Below are 25,161 nucleotides of genomic sequence, written 5' to 3'. Positions count from 1 at the left end.
AGGGAGAGGGTATTAACCACCAGTATAGGACTGATTGAAGCTGGGTATTTGTTTTCAATGATAGGAGAGACCATAGTGTGCATCTGAGCAGAGAGAAAGGAGAAGATTGAAGATGTCAGAGTAGGTAATTAATGGGGAAATTTCTTGACACAGAGGGTGAGAATGAGAACATGAGAAGAGAGGCTAGCTTTGTTATGGAGAACTGCTAAGAAGGGCTGAAGTGATGGAGGCCAGCAGTCAAGTTGTAAGGACTATTGACTGGAGGGCGAAATATGAGATATGTGGATGGCAGGGATAATCAACTCCAACAGGAAAGGATTGCTAGAGCATGCAGTGTAGCAATAGTGCTCTGGAAAGGAAAGTTTGGAACAGAAACAATGCTGCCTTCTTGCCCTTGGGGAAGGCTGCAGGGGAAGTGGTGTCACTGATGAGAACCAATTATCTTACAATGAGGTAGGATGTGTGTTTGTGTGCAGCTTCATGGATGCATAGAGGTTTGCTTGTGAGAAGAAAGCAATCCATTGGATGAAACAAAAGGGACCAGGAGATAGGTCGGCAGGAATGGAGAGCTCCTTGGGCCAGTTATAGGTAAGAGTGTGGAAGGAGATAGATAGGAGCAGGGTAGTTGTGCCCAAAAGATCATTATTAATAACAGGGACTTTTAAAGATGAAGAGGCAAGAATTTGGAAATAAGTACCCTCAAAGCAAACCCAAATCCTTTGGGAAGTCCCAAGATAAATTGAGTCCTCTGGATTCATTGTCAACTGAGATGAGCCCCGAACACTTACTCCTACCTTACTCCTACCTTACTACAATAAGCCCAAGTACCCAGGGACACAAGCAACTTACTGGTTAATTCTGGGCTCAACACCTGACTGTACCAATAGTAAAAGTGACCCCGTTCAAGCCATTTGGCTTCCCTTGTTTCTGTACCTTAAAGCAGATGTTCTCAAATTTCACTGTGTATAAGAATCAGCGGAGAGGCACCTGGTGGCTCAGTCAGTTAAGCGTCCAACTTCAGCTTAGGTCATGATCTCACAGCTTGTGAGTTCCAGCCCTACCTTGGGCTCTGTGCTGACAGCTCTGAGCCTGGAGCCTGCTTCAGATTCTGTTTTCGTCTCTCTCTCTGCCCCTTCTTGGCTCATGCTTGCTCGCTCGCTTGCTCTCTCTCAAAAATAAACATTAAAAAAAATTAAAATAATCAGCAGAGAAGCTTATTTAAATAGGCATATTCTTGGGCTCTAATATGAGAGACCATACCAGTGGAGTCCAGGAATTTCCTTTGCATGTGGACCTGAGGTAGTTGTGAGACAGGTGGCCCCAGAGCCAATTTTAAGAACCACTACCCTGAAAGAAAGGTGATCTTCTGCTTCCCAGCCATGGAACCCAACTCTGTATTACTCTGAGTTCAGTGCTAGTGGACATTTGTCCATTTGCACTTCTCACACTTAACTGGTTGCCTTTCTGTCTTTAAAAATGACTTAACCACTCCCACTCCCAAAGTGTGGGCTGGGTACGTTTCCACACTCCTTTTTAAAGAGTACATTATGGGAAAGACAGGGAATGACTAGATAGTGGAGAAACGTGACCAACACTACCTCAGCCAAATGGTCAAGGTTAACATCAATAGTGATAGCCATGTTGATAGAATGTTCTCGTTATGTTGTAATGAGAATGGCACTTTACCTCTGTGATCTTTACCCCCTAAACCCGTAAAATCCACCGTAATCATGAGAAAGACCCCAGTTGAGGGACATTCTACAGAATACCTCAGCAGTACTCCTCAAAACCGTCAAGGTCCTCAAAAACAAGGAAAATCCGATAAACTGTCACAGTCTAAAGGAACTTAAGAAGACATGATATGGTATCTTGGATAGGATCCTGGAAGAGAAAAAGGATATTAGGTAAAAACTTAAAAAAAAAAAAAAAAAAAAAAAAAAGCTGAATAAAGTATGGGCTTTAGTTAATAAGAATGAATCAGTATTCATTTATGCATTGTGATAAATGGGCCCTACTAATGTAACTAATATAATGCTAACAATAGGGTAAGCTAGATGTGGAGTGTATACAAACTCTGTGTACTACCTTGCCATTTATGTAAATCTAAAATCTAACATCTTTTTTCTTTTCTTTTCTTTTCTTTTCTTTTCTTTTCTTTTTTTTTTTTTTTTTAAGAAAAGGAGTTAACCTTCTTTTGTAGAGCTGTGTTAACTTTCCCAAGTAGCTGGACTTCACTCAGCATAATCCTGAGATTGATTTATAATCCACAGTAGATGGTCTACTAGTCAGAAGTCAGAAACAATTGCCATGAAAGTCGTGCTAACTTGGTTATCTTGATTAGCACTTAAAACTAGATTAAGAAGTCTGTTGTCTTTGCAGCAGCCAGATGATTTGATGGATCATCTTGGAAAACAGTTTTGTTAATTTTTTAAAACAGTACAGAGCTTCCTCTTTGACTCATGGTAAGACATTTCCAAGGGTGCGGTTCATGGTACTGAGCTGCCAAGATGGCAACTTGCACTAAACAATGTATCAGTCTTGCTGGGACTTCATTCGTCAATGCAGGAGACCTCACTAGCCAACAACAGCCAATTCCTTGCATTGCTTATACAACTCGCAGTCCTGACCACAAAGCCATTGTCACTGTGTTCGATACAATGACATGGATGCAGTTGTATAACTAACTATTATCGTAGTACCGTCACTGCTCATTTCCTTTATCAGAAAATAATAACAAGCCTGACAAGGACACATTTCACTGTTTTGTTTGACAGGGAGAACCTGGAGATTTGGGAGAAAGAGGACCTATTGGCCTCCCCGGTCCTCGAGGCTTGCCGGTTTGTATTTGATCCCTACTTTTGACGTGGCCCTTGGAATCTTTTAGTTCAATAGATATCACGTGTGGTTCTCTGGGGCATGTATTAAAGATACCACCCCAGTCTAGCTTTTAACTTTCCAGAAACTGAGATATTATCCTTAACTTGGATTAGTTCCTTTCCTAAGGTGGCCACTTGCCCATACCAAACACCCTGGCCAGGATGCTTTTAAAGGCAAATGATAAACTGGACAAAAACGTGTCTTGAGCATCCCCGTAACCCTTCTTCTATCCTTTCCGCCCATCAGAACCTGTTCATCAGAAACCCAGCCCACCCTCCCCCAGAGCTCAGGACTTGTCACAAAGACCTTCTGCAAGGGTCTGACAGTAGCCATTGACCAAGAATTTAGAAGGCCTTATTTTCATCTAACAAACTGAAAATGGATTAGAGCTAAGGTGTTAAAAATACAGGTGTTAAACAGAAGCACCACTACCTCCTTTTATTGACATGACTGTATGCCTCAAATTTTCTCATTCGGTCCTCATAATAACATCATGAGTGGTTATAACTTTTAGTTCCACTTTACAGATGAAACAAGCGAGACTAAAGGACAGTGCACGGTCTATATCTGTCACTGAGAGTTATCTTTAGTGCTACTATCACCAAATGTCAGTGGCCAGCTCCAGAGGAAGTATCCTGCTTCCTAATTTCTCCTAATCAAACCAAAAAACCGGGTGTCTTGTCTTCTTGTGGATAAGCCTGCCTCCAGTCTGTAGTCTCGGATGTTTGTAATTAATGCCTTTGTTTACAGGGCGATGATGGCCCTCCAGGTTATGGCAGCATTGGAAGGAAAGGAGCAAAGGTAAGACACATTGACTGGAAACTGAAAATTTTCATTTATTTTTTGTGCTTTTTTAAGTTTTGTTGGTTTTTTTTGTTTTGTTACATTTAAGAGGGAAAAAAAGCAGTGAATAGGGCAGTCTTGGATATTTAGAGATAGATTTTGATAACTTATTTGCTGATATCCCTTGGAGAATGTGGTAGAAGACAATACAATTTGATGGTTTAAGGCACAGGCAACAATTGAAACTTGAAATTAATTTTCTGTTCTCTGTAGAGATGTGCGGCCAGGGCCTGACTTTTTACAGCCTGAACAGTGCCTCTAATCTTAGCAGCTCTGTGCTCGAGTTTACTCAGGGAGGCATTCCAAAATTTGTTCTCGTAATCTGTTTAACCATTAGTGAGACATTTCACGGGCCTTTTTAACGTGCATTGAGCCAAGGAATAACTCAAAAATAAAAACTTTTAACTTTGTATCAGAATTATAACTTTATATTTTGAATATTTAAGGATCTGGAAGTAAGATAAATTTACAAAACCAGTGATTTCTGTATATAAATAATAACCACTTAGAAATCATAATAACAGTATCCACAAAAACATTATGTAGTTAAGAATATCCCTTCTGCAAAATATTTGAGACCTATGACAAATAATTACTGAAATATAAAACTTTACTAAATGGAGACATACCAAAGTCTTGTTGGAAAGTCTAAAACATTATAAAGGATCAATTAATTCCAAGTGAAATCCCACTAGGAATGATGCAAGAGACTGGAAAAATAAACCCCAAAAAGCTAAAATTTCTTTGAAAAAAAAATCACTAATGAATGAGGCATTTCCAGTGAAATTTTCTTTACAGAATAATTGAAAACAATCTCAATATCTGATAAAAGAGAAATATTAAGTAGCTAATAGCATTAGAATATTCACCCTCTTTAAAATGAATATATATGAAGTTTGGAGTTATGTAAACAATTAGAAAAGAATACTTATCCCAATTATGCTAAAAAATGCATTTTGAAGGGCTTAAAGAAAAAATGACTAGGGGCACCTGAGTGGCTCAGTTTGTTGAGCGCCGACTTCGGCTCAAACTATGATCTCACAGTTTGTGGGTTTGAGCCTCACATCGGGCTCTGTGCTGACACCTCAGAGACTGGAGCCTGCCTGATTCAGATTCTGTGTTTCTCTCCCTTTCTGCCCCTCCCCTGCTTGTGCTCTGTCTCTCAAAAATAAATAAACATTAAAAAAATTTTTTTTTAGTTAAAAAAATAAAAAATAAGAAAATAGGACAAGATTTTTTTTTTAACTTTTTTTAATGTTTATTTTTGAGAGCAAGAGAGAGAGAGACAGAGCATGAGCAGGGGAGGGGCAGAGAGAGAGAGAGGGAGACACATGTCTGAAGCCGGCTCCAGGCTCTGAGCTGTCAGCACAGAACCCGACGCAGGGCTCGAACTCGTCAACTGTGAGATCATGACCTGAGCTGAAGGTGGATGCTTAACCGACTGAGCCACCCAGGCGCCCTAAAAATAAGAAAACAGGACAAACCATTTCTAACGGTTAGTTCTGGGTAGTGAGATTTGAGTAATTTTTCTTCTTTCCATTCTTTTCTATTTTATATATGTTTGAGGAGATACTACATTTAATAATCAGAAAATAAACTTCAGTTTAAATCATTGTTTTTTCATCAAGTAGGGATTATCAGACATCCTCAATTATAGTCTATGGACTAAGGTAAACAGGGAACCAGAAAACAAGTGATCACATTTAAACTCTAGGTTTCCCAAATTTCTCCATTGAAATATGTTCTAAGAGGACTATTTCAGAGACACTCGGCCATATTACCAGCTGTCCTGTTATGTATCTCCAGTAGAAGGAGAGCTGCTTTATAATTCCTCAGATGTGTGCATTTATCCACTTAGGTTGTCATGATATTTTGGTACAGTTTAATTTAGAAATTGGAGCTAGTTTCTCAAATAATGTACATTTTCATTTATAGTTGTTTTGGCCCTTCGCTGATTCAGAGATACTAAAACCAAATGAGGCAGCAGGCAAAATCAAAGTCAGGGCAAACCTACATCAGTGATACGTATATTAATTTTCCATACTGTTAATTATAGGGGCAAGAAGGATTTCCTGGAGAAAGTGGACCTAAGGTACCGTGCACTTCATATTAAGTAGAGATCAATCAGAAATACTCCTGAGGCTGTGAAATGTATCCTAGGATGATAGAAGAATAGTTAATGATCAATGAATAAAAAGAAACCTTTATGAGGAAAAGAGGGGAGAGAGAGAAGCAGGCTTTTTTTTTTAAATTTCATTTCTAGTTTTTAAAATCATAAGTAAAGGAAAAAAATCACCTTTATTTTTCTTCTCACATGGACTCCTTCCCCTCTATCATAATGTGTTTTCTTCTTGGCTCAAAGGAAAGTAAAATGTAAAGAAACCCAAAACCTGCCTTCACCTGGCTCGGTTTTTCCAATGTGATTATAAATCACCTTCTGATAATAAGTTAGTAATGATGCCCTCTACCTTAAAGCTTTCACTTTTGCTAGAATCATTTAGTGAGTTCAGTAAATGTCAAGTTCTGTGATTCGATCAGGGAGCAGAATAAAAAGCACGGACAGTTCATGTCTCTGAGCTGACTATGTTGTGGCTGGAAAGAGGGAGGCAGAGTAAAACGATGAGGCAGCCCTGTGCTGTGTAGAGAGCCATAAAACGGGGGAGGGGAGAAAGGAGGAGGGGGAGGACAGACACTTCAGAGAAGACTCTTGAAGATTAAAATGTATATGAAAAATGTCTTCGTGTTGGAATCAGTTTAAAAACACATTGAGATGTGGCTCTTGGATTTTAATTACCATTTTATTTTTCTGAACTTAATTAGGGTGAGACTGGGGACCGTGGTGGTCCAGGAGAAACTGGACCCAAAGGAGCCAGAGGCAAAACGGTAAGCATCTTAGATTCCAAGGCCTTACAACCTCAGCTACTTTGGGAAGTCCTTCCCATGCTTTTATACTCATTTGAGTTGTTACTTGTTCCTCAAGACTTGCAAAATGTTCCTCAAGACTTGCAAAGTGTGTGTGTGTGTGTGTGTGTGTGTGTGTGTGTGTGTTGTTAAGGCATACCTGGGGAAGGAAATGGATATATGACTCCTCCTTCAATGCCAGCAAGAAGGCAAAGACGTATATGCTCTTAGTGAACAAGTTCACCCATTCTGGCTGCCAACATACCATTCTTTTTTTTTTTTTTTTTTTTTTTTTTTAAGTTTATTTTTGAGAGAGAGAGAGAGACAGTGTGAGTGAGGGAGGGGCAGAAAGAGAGGGAGACACAGAATCTGAAGCAGGCTCCAGTCTCTGAGCTATCAGCACAGAGCCCGACGTGGGGCTTGAACTCATGAACCGTGAGAGATCATGACCTGAGCTGAAGTCAGACACTTAACCAACTGAGCCACCCAGGCACCCCTTCATTCTTAACACTGGAAATAAGACTTTGTTATAAGAATCCTTGTAGTCAAAAATTTGCACTGGAAAATATGGTCAGTTTAATCCTGTCTCCCTGGCAGATTTAGTGCAGCCTAAGGCCCGTTGGCGTCTTGTTCTTCACTATTAAGGTTTTGTTAAACTACTTTTGATGAGGTATTTAGCTTAATACCCATTTAGCTTAAGAGAGTATGTCTTAATTTTTATGAAAAAGTGTTTCCATTTATTATGTGACTGAATATGTCCTTATTATTCCATAGGGGGACTTGGAAATTTCCTAATGCCTTGTGTCCAGCATAGCTCATAGGCATTGGCATATTTGGGTTCCAGTGGGTTACGAATGGATTTTTGCATTGGTTGACTTTTTATATTTCCACTGTGTATAAATGACGTGGCTGCTTTGTGAAAGAGACATTCTTCTGATCATTGTCTCTCAATAAATTTCTTTGTTTTTTTTTCTTCAGCACAGCACTGACTGGGTAAACTGATCTTAACACCATATTAATTAACAGGAAAAGAAAAACAAAGTCTGATATAACTTGATACTTGAGGTGGTTTTCCAGTTTTGTCACTGTGGTTAATTTTATCCTGATCTGAGTTTTTATTAAGCACAACAGCTTTATGTACAGAGATTGGGTTTTTTTAGTAAAAAAAAAAACCCACTGTTTAATTGCCTGCTCTTCTAAGGGATTGTGTGGTGGCTTGTATGCTCTCCTATGTGTTCATTCTCTTTTGCATTACACTTGGCCATTTCTACCTCTATGACTCTCCAGGATTTTAAAATTTTTATTGAAATACAATTGATATACAATACTATATTAGTTTCAGGTGTGCAACATAGAAATTACATAGATTACAAAGTGCTCACCATGATGTATAGTCACCATCTGTCACCATATATTATTACAATATTATTGATCATATTTCCTCTGCTGTACTCTTCATCCCTATGACATACTTATTTTATAACCGGAAGTCTACCTCTTAAGCCCCTCCACCCACCTCCCTTCTGGCAACCACCAATTTGGTTGTCCCTTCCATCCATGAGTCTATTTCTGCTTCTGTTGTTGTTTCTTTGTTCATTTGTGTTATTTTTTTAGATTCTACATATAAGTGAAATCATATGGTATTTGTCTTTCTCTGACTTACTTCACTTAGCATAATAACCTAGAGTCTATCCATGTTGCCACAAATGGCAAGATTTTCTTTTTATGATTAACATTCCACTGCAATATATATCCCATCTTCTTTATCCATTCATCTATTGATTGACACTTAACATTGCTAAGGATGTTTATCTTTTCAGATTACTGTTTTTATTTTCTTTGAGTAAACATTCAGAAGTGGAATTACTGGGTCATATTGTGTTTCCATTTTTGATATTTTGAGGAACCTCCATACTGTCTGCAACAATTTACATTTCTACCAGCAGTATACCAGGGTTCCCTTTTCTCCGCATCCTTGGCAAACTCTTGTTATTTCTTATCTTTTTGAATCTAGCCTTTCTGGTAGGTGTATAGTGATATCTCACTGTGGTTTTGATATTCTTTTCCCTGATGATGAATGCTGTTGAGCAGATTTTCATGAGTCTGTTGGCCATCTGTATGTCATTTTAGAAAAATAGCTGTTCAAGTCCTCTGCCCGTTTTTTGATCCGATTTGTTTTTGTGTGTGTGTGCATGTGTGCGTATCACATCTTTATCCATTCGTCTACTGATAGACACTTAGGTTGCTTCCAAATCTTGGCTGCTGTAAATAACGCTACAGTAGTGGCACCTGGGTGGCTCAGTCGGTTGAGCATCCAACTTTGGCTTAGGTCCTGATCTTGCAGTCTGTGAATTCAAGCCTCACATCCGGCTCACTGCTATCAGTGTGGAGCCTCCTTCAGATCCCCTGTCTCCACCCGCCCCCCCCCCCCCCCACCGCCCTCCGCCTTCTCTCTCTACCCCTCCCTCTCTCTCTCTCAAAAAGAAATAAACATTAAAAAAATAATGCTGCAATAAATACAGGAGTGCATATACCTTTTCAAATTAACATTTTCATTTTCTTTGGGTAAGCATCCGTGAATTACTGGGCCATATGATACTTCTATTTTTAATTTTTTGAGGAACCTCTCTACTGTTTCCCACAGTGGCCGCACCAATTTACATTTCCATCAACAGTACACCAGGGTTCCTTTTTCTCCACATCTTCTCCAACCAAAACTTGTCGTTTCTTGTGTTTTTGATTTTAGGCATTCTGACAGGTGTGAGATGATTATCTCCTAGTGGTTGTGATTTGCATTTCCCTGATGATGACTGATGTTGAGCATCTTTTCACATGTCTGTTGGCCATCTGTATGTTTTCTTTGGGAAAATGCCTATTCGAGTTCTCTGCCGTTTTTTTTTTTTACCAGATTGTGTGTGTGTGTGTGTGTGTGTGTGTGTGTGTGTGTGTGTGTGTGTGTTGAGTTGTATGCGTTCTTTATATATTTTGGATATTAACTCCTAATTGGATATACCTTTTGCAAATATTTTCTTTCGTTCAGTAAGGTTGCCTTTTCATTTTGTTGCTGGTTTCCTTCATTGCACAAAAGCTCTTTAGTTTGATAATAATCTCATTTATTTTTGCTTTTGTTTCCCTTGCATGAGGAGACAGATCCAGATTAGTGCCTATGTTTTCTTTGAGGAGTTTTATGATTTCAAGTTTTACATTCAGGTCCTTAATCCATTTTGAGTTTATGTTTGTGTATGGTGTAAGAAAGTGGTCCACTTTCATTCTTTTGCTTGTAGCTGTCCAATTTTCCCAGCATCATGTGTTGAAAAGACTGTCTTTCCCATATTGTATATTCTTGCCTCCTTTGTCATAGGTTAATTGACCATATAAGCATAGGTGTATTTCTGGGTTTTCCATTCTTTTGTATTGATCTATGTGTCTGTTTCTGTGCCAGTATCATACCATTTTGATTACTATAGCTTTGTAGTATATCTTGAAATCTGGCATTGTGATACCTCCAACTTTGTTTTTCTTTCTCAAAATTGCTTTGGGTATTCAGGGTCTTTTATGGTTCCATATAAATTTTAGGGTTACTTATTCTAGTTCTGTAAAAAATACCACTGGTATTTTGATAGGAATTGCACTGAATCTGTAGATTGCTTTGGGTAGTATGAACATTTTTAACAATATGAATTCTTCTAGTCCATGAGCATAGGATATCTTTCTACTTGCTTGTGTTTTCATTTTCTTCCATCAGTGTCCTATAGTTTTCATAGTATAGGTCTTTCACCTACTTGGTTAAATTTATTCCGGGGCACTTTATTCTTTTTGGTGCAATTACAAATGGGATTTTTTTTTCTTAATTTTTCTTGCTGCTACTTTGTTATTAGTGTACAGAAATGCAAGGGATTTCTTATATTTTGTATCCTGTGACTTTACTGAATTCCTTTATTTTCATAGTTTTCTGATGGACTTATTAGGGTTTTCTGTATATAATGTCATCTGCAGATAGTGACAATTTTACTTCTTCCTTACCAATTTGGAGTGCCTTTTATTTCTTGTGTGATTGCTGCAGCTCAGATTTCCAGTACTATGTTGGAAAAGGTGGTGAGAGTGGACATCCTTGTCTTGTTCCTGATCTCAGAAGAAATACTTTCAGTTTTGTACCACTGAATATGATGTTAGCTGTAGATTTTTCATATAAGTCTTTTATTGTGTTGAGGCAGGTTCCCTCTAAACTTATTTTGTTGAGAGTTTTTGTCATAAATGGATGCTGGGATTTTGTCAAAGCTTTTTCTGCATCTATTGAGATGAGCATATGATTTTAGTCTTCATTTCATTAATGTGTTGTCTTGATACAACAACTTGATTTATTTTATTGGTGGGTATTGAACCTGTCTCACATCCTGGAATAAATCCCACTTGACTGTGGTGGATGACCTTGATAATGTATTGCTGAATTAGAATTGTTAATAGTTTGTTGAGAATTTTTGCATCTATATTCATCAGGGATATTGGCCTGTAATTTTCTTTGCTTGTAGTGGGTTTCCCCCCCACACCCCAATTTTGGTATAAAGGTAATGCTGCCCTCATAGAATGAATTTGGAAGTTTTCCTTCCTCTTTGTGTTTTGGAATAGTTTGAGAATGGCAGGTATTAAATCTTCTTCAGATGTTTGGTAGAATTCACCTGTGAAGCCATCTGGTCCTGGATTTTTGTTTGTTATAAGTTTTTTTTTTTTTTAATTAACAATTCAGTTTCATTACTGATAATTGGTCTGTTCAGATTTTCTTTTTTGATTCAGTCTTGGAAACAATATGTTTCTAGGAATTTATTCATTTCTTCTAGGTTGTCCAATTTGTTGGCATATAATTTTTCAGAGTAGTCTCTTTTGATCCTTTATACTTCTGTGCTGTCAATTCTACCTTTCTCTTAATTCTAATTTAAGTCTTCTCTCTCTCTCTCTCTCTTTCCTTGACGGATCTGGCTAAAGGTTTATCAATATTGTTTAGCTTTTCAAAGAACCAGCTCTTAGTTTCATTAATGTTTCCTATGATTTTTTTTTAGCCCCTATTTCACTTATTTTTGCTCTGGTCTTTATTATTTCCTTCTAGCTTTGGGCTTTGTTTCTTCTTTTATTTTCTTGTTCCTTTAGGTATTGGTTAGGTTATTTATTTGAGATGTTTCTCTTTTATTGAGGTAGCCCTGCATTGATATAAACTTCCCCCTTAGAACTGCTTTTACTGCAACCCAGAGACTTTGAACCATTGTGTTTCCATTTTCATTTGTTTCTAGGTATTTTTTAAGTATGCATGGTATGATTTCAATTCTTGTATACTTATGAAGGGCTGTTTTCTGACCCAGTATGTGATCTATCTTGGAGAATGTTCCATGTGCAATCAAGAAGAAAGTATATTCTGTTGCTTTGGGATGCAGACTTCTAAATATATCTGTCAAGTCCATCTGATCCAATGTATCATTCAGGGCCCTTTTTTCTTTATTGACCGTGTGTCTAGATGATCTATCCATTTCTGTAAGTGGAGTGTTAAAGTCCCCTGCAATTACCACATTCTTATCAATAAGGTGCTTATGTTTATGAGTAATTGTTTTATATATTTGGGGGCTCTGGTATTCGGCGCATAGACATTTATAATTGTTAGCTCTTCCTGATGGATAGACCCTGTGATTATTATATAATGCCCTTCTTCATCTCTTGTTACAGCCTTTAATTTAAAGTCTAGTTTGCCTGATAGAAGTATGGCTGGCTACTCCAGCTTTCTTTTGACTTCCAGTGGCATGATAAATAGTTCTCCATCCCCTTACTTTCAATCTGAAGGTGTCCTCAGGTCTAAAATGAGTCTCTTGTAGACAGCAAATGGATGGGTCTTGTTTTTTTATCCATTCTGATACCCTATGTCTTTTGGTTGGCGCATTTAGTCCATTTACGTTCAGTGTTATGATAGAAAGATATGGTGTAGAGTCATTGTGATGTCCGTAGTTTCATGCTTGTAGCGATGTCTCTGGTACTTTGTCTCACAGGATCCCCCTTAGGATCTCTTGTAGGGCTGGTTTAGTGGTGACGAATTCCTTCAGTTTTTGTTTGTTTCGGAAAACCTTTATCTCTCCTTCTATTCTAAATGACAGACTTGCTGGATAAAAGATTCTCGGCTGCATATTTTTTCTGTTCAACACATTGAAGATCTCCTGCCATTCCTTTCTGGCCTGCCAAGTTTCAGTAGAGAGATCGGTCACGAGTCTTATAGGTCTCCCTTTATATGTTGGAGCACGTTTATCTCTAGCTGCTTTCAGAATTTTCTCTTTATCCTTGTATTTTGCCAGTTTCACTCTGATATGTCATGCAGAAGATTGATTCAAGTTATGTCTGAAGGGAGTTCTCTGTGCCTCTTGGATTTCAGTGCCTTTTTCCTTCCCCAGATCCGGGAAGTTCTCAGCTATTATTTCTTCAAGTACCCCTTCAGCACCTTTCCCTCTCTCTTCCTCCTCTGGAATACTAATTATGCATATATTATTTCTCTTTAGTGCATCACTTAGTTCTCTAATTTTCCCCTTATACTCCTGGATTTTTTTATCTCTCTTTTTCTCAGCTTCTTCTTTTTCCATAATTTTATCTTCTAGTTCACCTATTCTCTCCTCTGCCTCTTTAATCCGAGCCATAGTTGTCTCCATTTTATTTTGCAGTTCATTGATAGCATTTTTTAGCTCCTCCTGGCTGTTCCTTAGTCCCTTGATCTTTGTAGCAAGAGAGTCTCTGCTGTCCTTTATACTGTTTTCAAGCCAAGCGATTAATTTTATGACTATTATTCTAAATTCACTTTCTGTTACATTGTTTAAATCGTTTTTGATCAGTTCGTTAGCTGTTGTTATTTCCTGGACGTTTTTCTGAGGGGAATTCTTCCGTTTTGTCCTTTTGGGTAGTCCCTGGAGTGGTGGGGAACTGCAGGGCACTTCCCCTGTGCTGTCTTGAATAACTTGCGTTGGTGGGCGGGGCCACAGTCACACCTGATGTCTGCCCCCAGCCCACCGCTGGGGCCACAGTCAGACTGGTGTGTGCCTTCTCTTCCCCTCTCCTAGGGGCAGGATTCACTGTGGGGTGGCGTGGCCCGTCTGGGCTGCTTGCACACTGCCAGGCTTGTGGTGCTGGGGATCTGGCGTATTAGCTGGGGTGGATCCGCAAGGTGCACAGGGGTGAGAGGGGCAGGCTCAGCTCACTCTTCCTTTGGAGATCCGCTTCAGGAGGGCCCTGCGGCACCGGGAGGGAGTCAGACCCCCCGGAGGGATGGATCCGCAGAAGCACAGCGTTGGGTGTTTGCGCAGTGCAAGCAAGTTCCCTGGCAGGAACTGGTTCCCTTTGGGATTTTGGCTGGGGGATGGTCAAGGGAGATGGTGCTGGCGAGCGCCTTTGTTCCCCGCCAAGCTGAGCTCTGTCGTCCGGGGCTCAACAACTCTCCCTCCCGTTGTCCTCCAGCCCTCCGGTTCTCCGAGCAGAGCTGTTAGCTTATAGCCTTCCAGATGTCAAGTCCCGCTTGCTGTCAGAACACACTCTGTCCGGCCCCTCCGCTTTTGCCAGCCGGACTCGGGGGCTCTGCTTGGCCGGCAGGCCGCCCCTCGGCCCCGGCTCCCTCCCGCCAGTCCGTGGAGCGCGCACTGTGCCTCACTGCCCTTCCTACCCTCTTCTGTGGGCCTCTCATCTGCGCTTGGCTCCGGAGACTCCATTTTGCTAGTCTTCTGGCGGTTTTCTGGGTTATTTAGGCAGGTGTAGGTGGAATCTAAGTGATCAGCAGGATGCGCGGTGAGCCCAGCATCCTCCTACGCTGCCATCTTCCCAGGATTCCCTCTAGGTATATATTTTTTTTAATTTCCTCTTTGATTTCTTCAGTGACCATTGGTTGTTTAATAGCATGTTGTTTAGCCTCCACATATTTATGTTTTTTTCCAGTTTTCTTGCGATTGATTTCTAGTTTCATCCCATCGTGATTAGAAAAGATGCTTGATATAATTACAGTCTTCTTAAATTTTTTGATACTTGTTTAATGGCCTAATGTAATCTATCCTGGAGGATGTTTATAGCACTGCAGTTCATGGCTTCAAGGGTGGGTTTTCTGTGGTTTCTGTCTCTCTTCCATCTCTCCTGCCATTCTCTTTGTGGTCCCTCTATCCTTTGTTGTACAGATGTTCAGTCAGCCCTCAGTTCTTCAGAATAGATTGCTCTATAGGTAGGTGTAGATTTGGTATGCCCTTGGGAGGAGGTAAGTTCAGGGTCTAACCATGACACCATCTTGGACATATCTTGCCTGTGTAGATGTTATTTATATAGGTTTTAGGGATAAAATAAAGAAACTGCTCTTTCCCTCCATCCTGCTACTCCTAAGAGGACTGCATCTCAGCTATAATTCTTTTCCTCATACATGTTTTTGGATGACTATCCTTTAAACATTAGGCTCTCAAATATAAATGACTGATATAATTAGAAAAATAATTAGAAAGACTTGCAAATTAATCCACATGTCATCTGCATTGAAATATCTCTGGATCCTTTCCCTTAGCTTTTTAATGAAATAGTTTACTCTTGAACATTGGAAGCATGCTAACAAGTTCAGCTGTTTGTTGGGTTCTTGTCCCCCAATGCCACATTAATCATTTTTATAAAACAATGAACCAGTGGGAAGCATGTGAACTTTTTCTTTTGGACTCTGATTACTTGAATTTCTTTTTTTCCCCACAATTCATCACTGTTTGTAATTTATTATTTCACCTGCCAAGCTGCTTTTCCCATATCTATGTGAATATTTCTGTATTTGAAGTTGAAGTTTAAACACTGAAAACCTCTAGGTTTTCCTTCTGAAAAGCTGAAGTTTTGATTGGTTGTTTTGTCTTAAATTGTGAGTGCCTCTTCAGCTTTCTTTGAATGATTACATTTTTAGTTTTCTAAATTTTCATCTTGTTTTTTTTTCCCCTAACTGAAGGATTTTCTTTTACTTTGCCATGATTTTTTAACCTATCTTATTTTATTTTGTGTTTATATGTGTGTTTGTGTGGTTATTTTTTTAATCAGGTTGACACATGTACATACTTTAAGGTAGGGTGTCTTAACCTCAACACTATTGACATTTTGGACTGCATAATTCTTAGCTGTTGGGGATGTCCTGTGGATTATAGGATGGTTACCAGCATCCCTGGCCTCTACCCACTAGATTCCAGTAGCACTGCCCTTCTCTACCTTGCCCCAATATGACAGCCAAAAATGTCTCCAAGCATTGTCAAATCTCTCCCTTGAAGGGCACAAAATTCTCCCTAGTTGAGAACCACTGATTTAGAGAATCAAATATAATTTTACAAGGCTTCTGATGGGAAAAAAATGGCAATCCCTTTGCCCCTTATCTCTTTTTTCTCTCCTATTTTTCAGGTTGTCTTTTTGCTCTACTTTTTGCGAGATTTCTTTGACGTTATTTTACAATGTTCCCTTCATGATTTAATTTTCAAGAGCTTGTTTTTGTTCTCTAAATATGTTTTATACTATCCTCCCTTGTTTCATAGCTGAAACATCTTCTCTTATCGTTCTGAGGATATAAATTAGTATTTTTACAGTCTTCTTTGCCCAGCATAGTCTTTTTCCTACAGTTTGTGTTTTTCTGTTTTGATCTCTATTCCCAGCATGTCTGGAGAATGGGCTATCTCTTCCTATTTAAGAATTGAAGACCAAAAGGCTAATTGGAAGCCCCAAAGACATTGATAGAGCTGGTCAACTACAAGTTTTACTGAAGAGTGATCTGGCTAAGTTAGTTCTTTACTCACCAGACCTCTGATATCGATATCTTAGGTCTTCTTTGTCTAGTCACATTCCCCTGAGAAGATTGTTTCAGTTTCCTGCCTGAAGATGAAGGTCTGACTGTAGCTTTCATGAAGCCACATGGAAAAGGAAACGTGAAGGGTCTCATATCTATTTCACATACTTTAATTGAATTGCCCTGTTTGTAGGATTGTACCGTTGTCTCTCAACTCTGGAGTTCCCTGGTGCAGATACCTCAGTTTTGCCTCTGTTGTTGGAGTGGAAAAAAGGATATTCACCCAACTGTAGACAATAGAGAGGAGATCGGGGGATTCCTAAACTGATTTGCAACCAGTCCTCCTTATTTCACCCCTCCCTTTCACCTCCACTTTTGGAGGTACCAGGTGCTGCCAATTCTTGAGCCTTCTAGAAGTGTGTTATAAAACACAGGGGTTCTTGGCTTTCCCTGCTGCTGGCTTAGGATACAGCCTTTTCAGATCAGCTAAGTCATTTAAAACTTAACACATCTGCTTTCTAGCCTCTGAAGGTTTATGGCTATTGTCTTCTTTCTCATTCTCTCCATTTTTTTTAATTTATTTTTTTTATTTTTTGGCCTTAAAAAAAAATCTACTTACTATCATTTTAATGCGACTTTGAGAGGGAGCAGAAGTGTAAATGCATATGTTCAATCTGCCATTTCCCTCCCCACCCTGAGAGGCTAATCTGTATCTTCTAAAGTAAATACGATCAGCAAGTTTTTTTCACTCAACCCAACACACTGTAGAATACCCAAAGGACATCAACAGTTATTCCCTGCTTCCTAGACAATGCTTGTAAAAATTAAGTTGATTTTAGACAACTTCATTTTTTCATTCCTATGAAGATTGTAAATCCCTTGGCATGTTGAATGAACTAAGGAGTGTTGCCCTAATTTTTAAATTAAATTCTAGCCTTCTTTACGATAAATTATATTGTTAAATGCACACAGAAAAATTCCTGGCATGTAGTGAGTAGCCAACATCAATTGTTTTTATTACAGCTGTTATTCATTATTTTATGATAAATATCTGCAGCCACATTTTAAGCATTTTCTTCTTGTTTCAAGGTTTTTATATTTAAATTTTTGTGTTTCTGGGTTTTTGATTTGTTTGTTGTCATCTACCATCTCATTTAGATAAAAATATCTCCTTTGATCCAGCAATTCCAGTTCTAGCAATCTTCCCTAACGAAATAATCAGAATTGCATATATAATTCTGTAGTGGTGTAGCTTATTACAACAACCACAAACCTAAATGCCAATAATAAGGGACAAATGAAAGAAATCATGGTATGGTTGTGTGATGAAATATTATGCAGCCATGAAAAGTGATTTAAAAAATAATAACATGAAAATTTCCAGAGATACATTTAGTTTAAAAGATAGCGGGAAAGAGTATAAAATTAGATTTTAAAAGAATATATGTATATGGAACCATATAAAAATACCAAAAGAATAAAAAAGTCAAAGACTAGAAGAAAAGACATTAAATGTTAACAAGGATTATTTGGGAGCAAAACAATTGCTAAAGATTTCTTCCTTTTGTGTGTTTTTCGGAAATCTCTGTGTTCTAAAATAAAAGCGTATTGTCTTTGACATTTAAAACACAACAACAGACACCTATACGTATATGTATAAATATAATTTTAAAATAAACAAATTCTGCTTTGAGATATCCGCTGGGCTTCCAGGAGAGATGGGATCCCCTGGGGAGCCAGGACCTCCTGGACGCAAGGTAAGTTGAAAAGTCCTAAATGACATCAGATCCTTTTCTAAATAAAAAGTGCATGGAGTCTTCATTGTCCAAATGTGTATGCTTTCTGTCTTTGCACCTTGGTGACTATTTTCACTACTTTTCCACATTTATGTGCTTTGAGATAGGAGGGGGTAATGCTGATTAAAAATCAGTTGCCATTTCTTGTGAGTTGAGGGGATTTTGAGCGAGGAAATGAAAAGTATTGGACTAAAATGTGATTTCCCAGTTGTCAGTGAATTTATTTGCCCAATCCTTGTCCTCTTATATTCAATAAGTGGTTAGTGAATGAAGGGAAGTGGGAGGAAATTAATAAACAGGGAATAAATGATCAAAGTTGCATTCACATGGAACTTATTTTTGCCAGGAGTTTGGGTGGGGCTTCATTGCGTTTTTCCTTGGGTGTCTCTCTTTGAGAGTAGCCAGACTCTTCCTGTTGCTAAGATGGAATTGAATAGGTGAAATTAAAACCAATTCCACTTTGTTCTTTTCCCAATCCAGGCAGTTCTATATATACGTATATTCATTCATTTTTGGAACACTGTTGGGATTACCTTTCCAGATGTTCGGTTTGAGTCTGGTCCCTTTGTCATCCAACCAAAGATGGGAACAGAGGAAGGTTCAGTTCAGCTGTTTGGTAGCCAAGGCAAAGCACAGAGTTAAGGAAGTCTGAACCTCCCTTAAGGACGGGCAGCTGTAATGGATAGTCCATCCTTGTCTAATTCTAAGCCGTAAACCTGCTCCACAGCTCTCCATGCCCACGTTAACTTTTCAGCTCATCCTTAGATTCTAGATGACCCTTGTTGTCCAGAGATGGGGCTGGAGGAAGGTGGCCTTTGGAGGTTTGTGTTCATCAAGGTTGCTGCTTACAATTTATTTCCCCTAGAATGTTACTCTTAACTTGGTGATGACGATCCTCCTACACGTATTCCTTTTTCCCCTCTAACTTAAGAATAAAAACTTTAGAAAATTTCACTTTCTGAGGGTAATGCACATTCTGGCTACTGATGTGTGTGTGGAGCAATGAGACCACATTTCTTTTGTTTCCTAGGGTGTGAAAGGGGCCAGAGGATTGGCTTCATTTTCCGTATGTATCTCCCGATTCCAACAAAATGCTCTGTACTTCATTAAGTTTATTTATTTTTAGACTTGAAGACCTGGCAGTCAGTCAGTTAATTCTTTGTTTTATTTTTGAACTGCAGACGTGTGAGCTCATTCAGTATGTACGGGACCACAGCCGTAAGTACCCTGCTTAAATTGATCACCCAAGTTGTCAAAGCATTCATAGAAGAAGAGCAGTGAATTATGCCCTCAGAATTGAGACAATTTACCAGCCAATCTCTTAAAATTACAGATGCCACTGCATATATTTTGAGTCAGCATAGACATAACTCCTTCTTTGAACGCCATCATGTCTTTTGGAACCTGTCGCAAGCACTAATTAATAATCTATCTAGTGCTTTTAACCTAGGGAAAATTGAGATAGGAGGTCAGAACTCTACCGATGGTGAAATCAATCAGTGGAGAGTAACACTGAACTTTTAAAGATGATTAATACCTGACAGTAACACAGGATTGAGTTCATCTGGTGTGGAAGCTAGCTGTCATAATAGGGTGTCCTGATGGGTGGGAGCATTTAGTTTGGTTTATTGTTTATTACTTCTTTTCTGGAAAGGATGCTTGATTACTTTTAGTTGGAATGATTGATTTGCTTATAAAATTATTCATTTTGCCTACATATTTTTTCTCTTTCAAAATTTTTATAGCGGAAAATGCATTTTGATTGGCAAATGCTCTTTTGAATTTGCTTTAAGGCCCTAATAGCAGCCTCTTCTATAAAAATATATGTTAGCACCATTAAAGGAATTCCAGGTACAAGATGAGTAAAGAATTGACTATTTGGCGTTCATCTACAAATATGCAATGACTTCCCAAATAAACACTATGACTGAAAAATTCCTTCAAGGTATTTTGAGGAAGAAAAATAGACAAACTAGAGCCCGTTTCTGCAGAGAGCCTTGGTCTCAATGACATTGCCTTTTTAAACCTTTGAATGCAGTGTTGATCGTAACTCTCCCTTTTGATACCATAACAGAACGATCCATGATGAGAATCAAAATATACAAGGTCATGAAGGCCAGTTGCTTTCGGCTGAATTAACACAGTGGGCTTTTTAACATTGGAGCCATGTGAACCATTATGATTCAAAGGTAGATCCAAGTGTGATGCCCAATCTTTTACAATTTGAGAGGCTTAATACAAAATTATAAATCCAAAAGTAGGTACAAAATTATGTCCAAAGAAAGTGTGGTTTAGAACAGGAAAGGAAATCACGACCAGTGACTTGTGCCTCTTCTAGAAGCACATGATCACATGAACACATGGCTAGGTCCCTTCTCAGGGTCTTGTGCCATGCAAGTGAAAGGTGAGAAGTTACAAGCAGCGCGGTCGAGCGGAACTCTCTGCAGCGATAGAGGTGTTTCACCACACTGTTCAATACAGTAGCCGCTAGCCACCTGTGACTTTGAGTACTTGAAAGATGGTTAGTGCTACTGAGAACCTGAATTTGTTTCATTTAACTTTAATTCAAATGTAAATAGTCACATGTGGCTAGTGGCTTCCATATTGGACAGTGCAGACCTAAAGCTTATTTATGCTTCATCTACTTCAGAGTAAATCCACCTCTGATGTTCTCACACACACACACACACACACACAAATACATATTTGTACACTCATATGTGTGTCTATACATAAAATTAACACCTATAGATGCACACATGGGGAAAAAATTAAAGAGGGTTAGGACCTTTTAATTTTCCAAATTCCGTGTGCCTCTCTGTAGTATAATGTTCCTTCCCAGGCAAAGGTTCTTTCCCTCTGACAGCTGGCTGCAGGCTGCTGATTTATGACTGCATATTGTCCCGCTTCTCCCATCTTGTTTTTGCCAAGATGCTGGGATCCATCTGCATTTTCTCCAAACTTTTTCTGTTGCCTTGATGTTTGAGTCATCTGCAAAAAGCACACAGGGCAGAGCTTCTACTGCCATGACTTCCCTACACGGTACCGAACTCTGTTCTACCAAATAATAACCCAGTCTCCTTTGTTCTTCTTCCCCAGCTGGCGGCCATGGTAAGTAATCTTTATTTACAGCAAGTTATAATCAAGCTCCAAAATGTCATACGTCTGGAAAGACGAGTTAAAACAAAGTGTTGCCTGCCAAATGATATAAATTTTATCTGAGCTGCCTTTGCTGCCTCATACTGGTAGCACAGACCCGCCTCCAATAAATCGCTCAGCTTTAGCTGAGTCTCCCAGCTGTTTCTCAACCAAGTGGTTTGATCTTTTAATTAATATTTTAGTGAGTAACATTACCATTAACCTTACCAGTAGGGTTTTTTGGTAATAATAAGTCTCCCTCCCTTCATTTTCTCTCTCTGTCTATTGTCTCTGTAATCTAGTGGTTAAGAATTAAGATGTAGTAGGCAACTACCCTCTTACACCCTTATACCGTATACCTTATGTATAAACCCATCAACCCATGCCCTCTAGTTGCATTTTCAGTCACTCCACAAATATTTATTGAAAGTGTTATTATGTGCTAGGTACTGGGGACACAGGGCTGAATAAGATGGACATAATTCCTGCCTTCAGAAGCTTCCATTCTAGCAGAGGGTCCAGATGATAAACACGTGCACGAAATACGGAATCCAAAGGTTGCTGTGAAAGAGATAAAGAACAGGATGCTCTGTCACAGAAGAATGTTAGGGGATGGGAAAAATGCTTTAGGATGGAGAGCTCCTCCTTGAGGCAGTGACATTGGAGTTTGGACTAAAGAATAAAAAGAAGGCCAGCTTATAAGAGCCAAGAGAAAGAACCAAATGCAGAGGCCATGATACAGGACAGACAGACCTAGGCATTTTCTAGGAACTGACACAAGTCCAGTGTGCCTGAGATATAGGGAGGGAGGGGGAGACTGGCATGTGAAAAAATGAAGTAAGCAGAAGCCACATCAAGTTGGACTTTCTAGGCTCGGATAAGGAGGCTGGATTGTATTCACATTGACATGGGAGGGTATTAAAGAGTTTATTGGAAGTATTGAAGGGAGGAACATGAGCTGATGAATGAATTTTTAAAGCTTATTTGGACCACTATGGAAGAGTAGATTCTAGGAAAGGATAAGTTTAAAGGCCAGAGGACTAGTTAGGAGAGTGTTGTGGTAGTCAGTCAAATGTGGTGGTGGCCTGGAGAGGGCTGCCATTGCTGTGCCTTAGTTACATGTCAGTGGTTTGGCTTGTCTTGCTCCTCCTCACCGCCTGCTCTGTGCTAATCAGCAGCCATCAGTGTACATGTGTGTGGCTACAGAACCACCTTAGGTCTCTACGTGGCCATCCGTGCCTTGATGAGGGAGGGCCTCCTAGGTTCCACTACTATCCAGCCCAGTGTTTTTCACGATCTTCTGGTTCCTGACAGCTTGCTGGATTTCAGAACATGTATTTTGCAAGTTGAATTACCTTTTAGGTGTTTTTTCCTGAACACTTGAATTTTTTCCTATTTCAGCCTAGTACTGTGAATCTTTTTTTTTTTTCCTTTTATCTCTGTATTATACCTGAAGCTGTATTATTGTTGTGTTGTTTCCATATGCAAATCACAGCCCAAACAAGAAGCTGGAAGAACCACGTTCATGTTGAGGCATACTTCCATTCATTTTTTATTGCAAAGTTGACCTGACTTCATTTTTTTTTTAAATATCTGCTCAGCCTTCTAAGTTAGACTCAGACTAATAAATGATGTCCTGTTTCCACTGTGATTCACACTTTGAGTTGAGGTAAAATGTTTATTCTTACTGGTCCTTTAGCCTGTAAAGTCACAGAGTCCAGGACCAGAAAGAGATAATTATCTAGCACCAAGGTGGGGGCTAAGCCCAGCTCCTCACAGAGGAGAACTTGATCCTTGACCAGCCCAGGCCAGCCCCAGCAGGTCTGAGTTTCTGAGCTCTTACAAAGAGCTGGTGGCCTTCGTGCTACATTTATTGTCTCTGAATTTGACTTGCTGGCATCTGAACCAGAGGAGGCACCTCTCTAAGAGAAGTGCATCATTGTGATATCCTTTTACCAACCTGCATCCCTTTTACCACCAGGCATCTCCCGCATTATTAAGGTTTTGTTGTTATGGCTGTACTTGTTGCAAAAGAAATGTTCTTTGTTTGGTTCTTCTTCATTCAGCCAATATTTATTAGAACCCTAATAAATGACAGGAACAAATAATCTCGCAGATCAAGAGAGACACAATCCCTATCTCCACACTTAATGGAGAGGAAAACATTAATCAGATAATCAGACAAATATAAATTGCCAACTGTGATAAGTGCAGGGTACTGGGATTCATTAGAATGAATGAATGGAGATGAATAAATAAATCTGAAATTAACATTGAACATTCAAGTTTAATGATTCCTTTTCTCTGTGTAATAAGGTATGTTTATTGATGAAACTTGCCTTTTCAACTGTGAAATAAAAATATATCAGTGAAAGCTTTCCTCCCTGTGTTAAGTGATATAGTTCTCACAATGAAAAAGTCTGTAATGATAATTGTGATACTAACGGCTAACATTAATTGAGCACCTATTACATGGCAGGCACCATTTTCCTAAGTGCTTTGCCTGTGTAGACTTATTTAATCCTCAACACAGGGCTATGCAGTGGCAGATCTTAGGACAGCATTTTACAGATGAGCAAAGTGAGGCACAGAGAAGACCAGTCACCTGGACAAGGTCACTTGGCTAGTGCGTAGTTGGGCCAGGGCTCTAAGGTGTCTGTGTGGTTCCTACTCTCCACATCTGATCGTCTCTTCTATATAGTGCATGTCTATTCCAATGGACACTTCCAATCTCTCTGAAATAATTAACAGAGCTTTTGGACCCACTCCTGTTTTAACCCGTTACATTTCCTTATTAAGTTAAAAAAGATGTATGTTTTTGTTTATCTAACTGTGTAAAAAGTTCTAGCAATAAACATATCATGCGCTTTTTATTATTTAGGAGGAATTTGGTCATTAACTTAAAAATTGCATAAAAACTCAAATTGAATGGTAGACTTTCTCTTGCGCTGTATTTAGAAGGGCAAATTCAGTTTTTAAAATAGCATTTTTATTCAAGATGAAAATATTTAGTATTTCAGCTGCTCATTTTAGCATTTAATGCTTATTTAATGTTTAAATATTTATGTATTTAACATTTAAAATTTCTTTGCTCTCTCTGTATTTTTCTTTAACTAAGCATGCTATGTAAGGAACATGTTCTTGCCTCTTAGGAAAACCAGAATGCCCCGTGCATCCCACCGAATTGGTGTTTGCCTTGGACCAATCCCGGGATGTCACCAGGCAGGAGTTTGAGCGCATGAAGGAGCTGATGTCATCCCTGGTGAGGGGCGTCAGGGTCCGGGAGAACAGCTGCCCGGTGGGCGCGCGCATCGCCGTCCTCACCTACAGCTCCCACGCCCGTCACCTCATCCGCTTCTCAGACGCCTACAAGAAGAGCCAGCTCCTCAGAAAGATTGAAGCTATTCCTTACGAGAGGTCCTCAGACAGCAGGGAGATCGGCAAAGCAATGAGGTTTATCTCCAGGAATGTCTTCAAGCGAACGCTGCCAGGGGCGCACACCCGAAGGATCGCCACCTTCTTCAGCAGCGGTCAGTCTACTGATCCCCAGACCATTGCCGCGGCCACTATGGAGTTCGGTGCCCTTGACATCATTCCGGTCGTGATCGCTTTCAGCAACGTGCCCTCCATCAAGCGTGCATTTGCGGTGAGATGGTTAAGCCTTTCACATAACTTTTTTTTTTTTTTTTGCCTAAATTCAGAAGCCTCCGTAAAAAAGTATTGAGCTATACTATTTATTTCTATGTACCAGGAACGTGCTAAGCCCCTTGTATGCATTATCCTGTTTAATTTTCACAAGTAGTATGTATGACATAG

At 39.3% G+C, this 25,161-nt stretch overlaps 1 protein-coding gene across 1 annotated transcript in view; it reads left to right on the top strand.

Moving 5' to 3' along the window:
• Window positions 1-25,161, top strand: part of COL6A6 (collagen type VI alpha 6 chain) — a 119,321-nt gene that overhangs the window by 61,781 nt on the left and 32,379 nt on the right. Inside the window, exons 24-32 of the mRNA XM_042903194.1 lie at window positions 2,775-2,837; window positions 3,628-3,678; window positions 5,777-5,812; window positions 6,541-6,603; window positions 18,106-18,168; window positions 19,238-19,273; window positions 19,389-19,425; window positions 21,307-21,318; window positions 24,498-24,991. Of these exons, the coding sequence (XP_042759128.1) occupies window positions 2,775-2,837; window positions 3,628-3,678; window positions 5,777-5,812; window positions 6,541-6,603; window positions 18,106-18,168; window positions 19,238-19,273; window positions 19,389-19,425; window positions 21,307-21,318; window positions 24,498-24,991 (855 nt within the window). The remainder of the gene's footprint in view (window positions 1-2,774; window positions 2,838-3,627; window positions 3,679-5,776; window positions 5,813-6,540; window positions 6,604-18,105; window positions 18,169-19,237; window positions 19,274-19,388; window positions 19,426-21,306; window positions 21,319-24,497; window positions 24,992-25,161) is intronic.

This window comes from Panthera leo, chromosome C2 (assembly GCF_018350215.1).
Source record: "Panthera leo isolate Ple1 chromosome C2, P.leo_Ple1_pat1.1, whole genome shotgun sequence".
In the NCBI taxonomy this organism is placed as follows: Eukaryota; Metazoa; Chordata; class Mammalia; order Carnivora; family Felidae; genus Panthera; species Panthera leo.
This window is presented reverse-complemented; position numbering and strand designations above follow the sequence as displayed.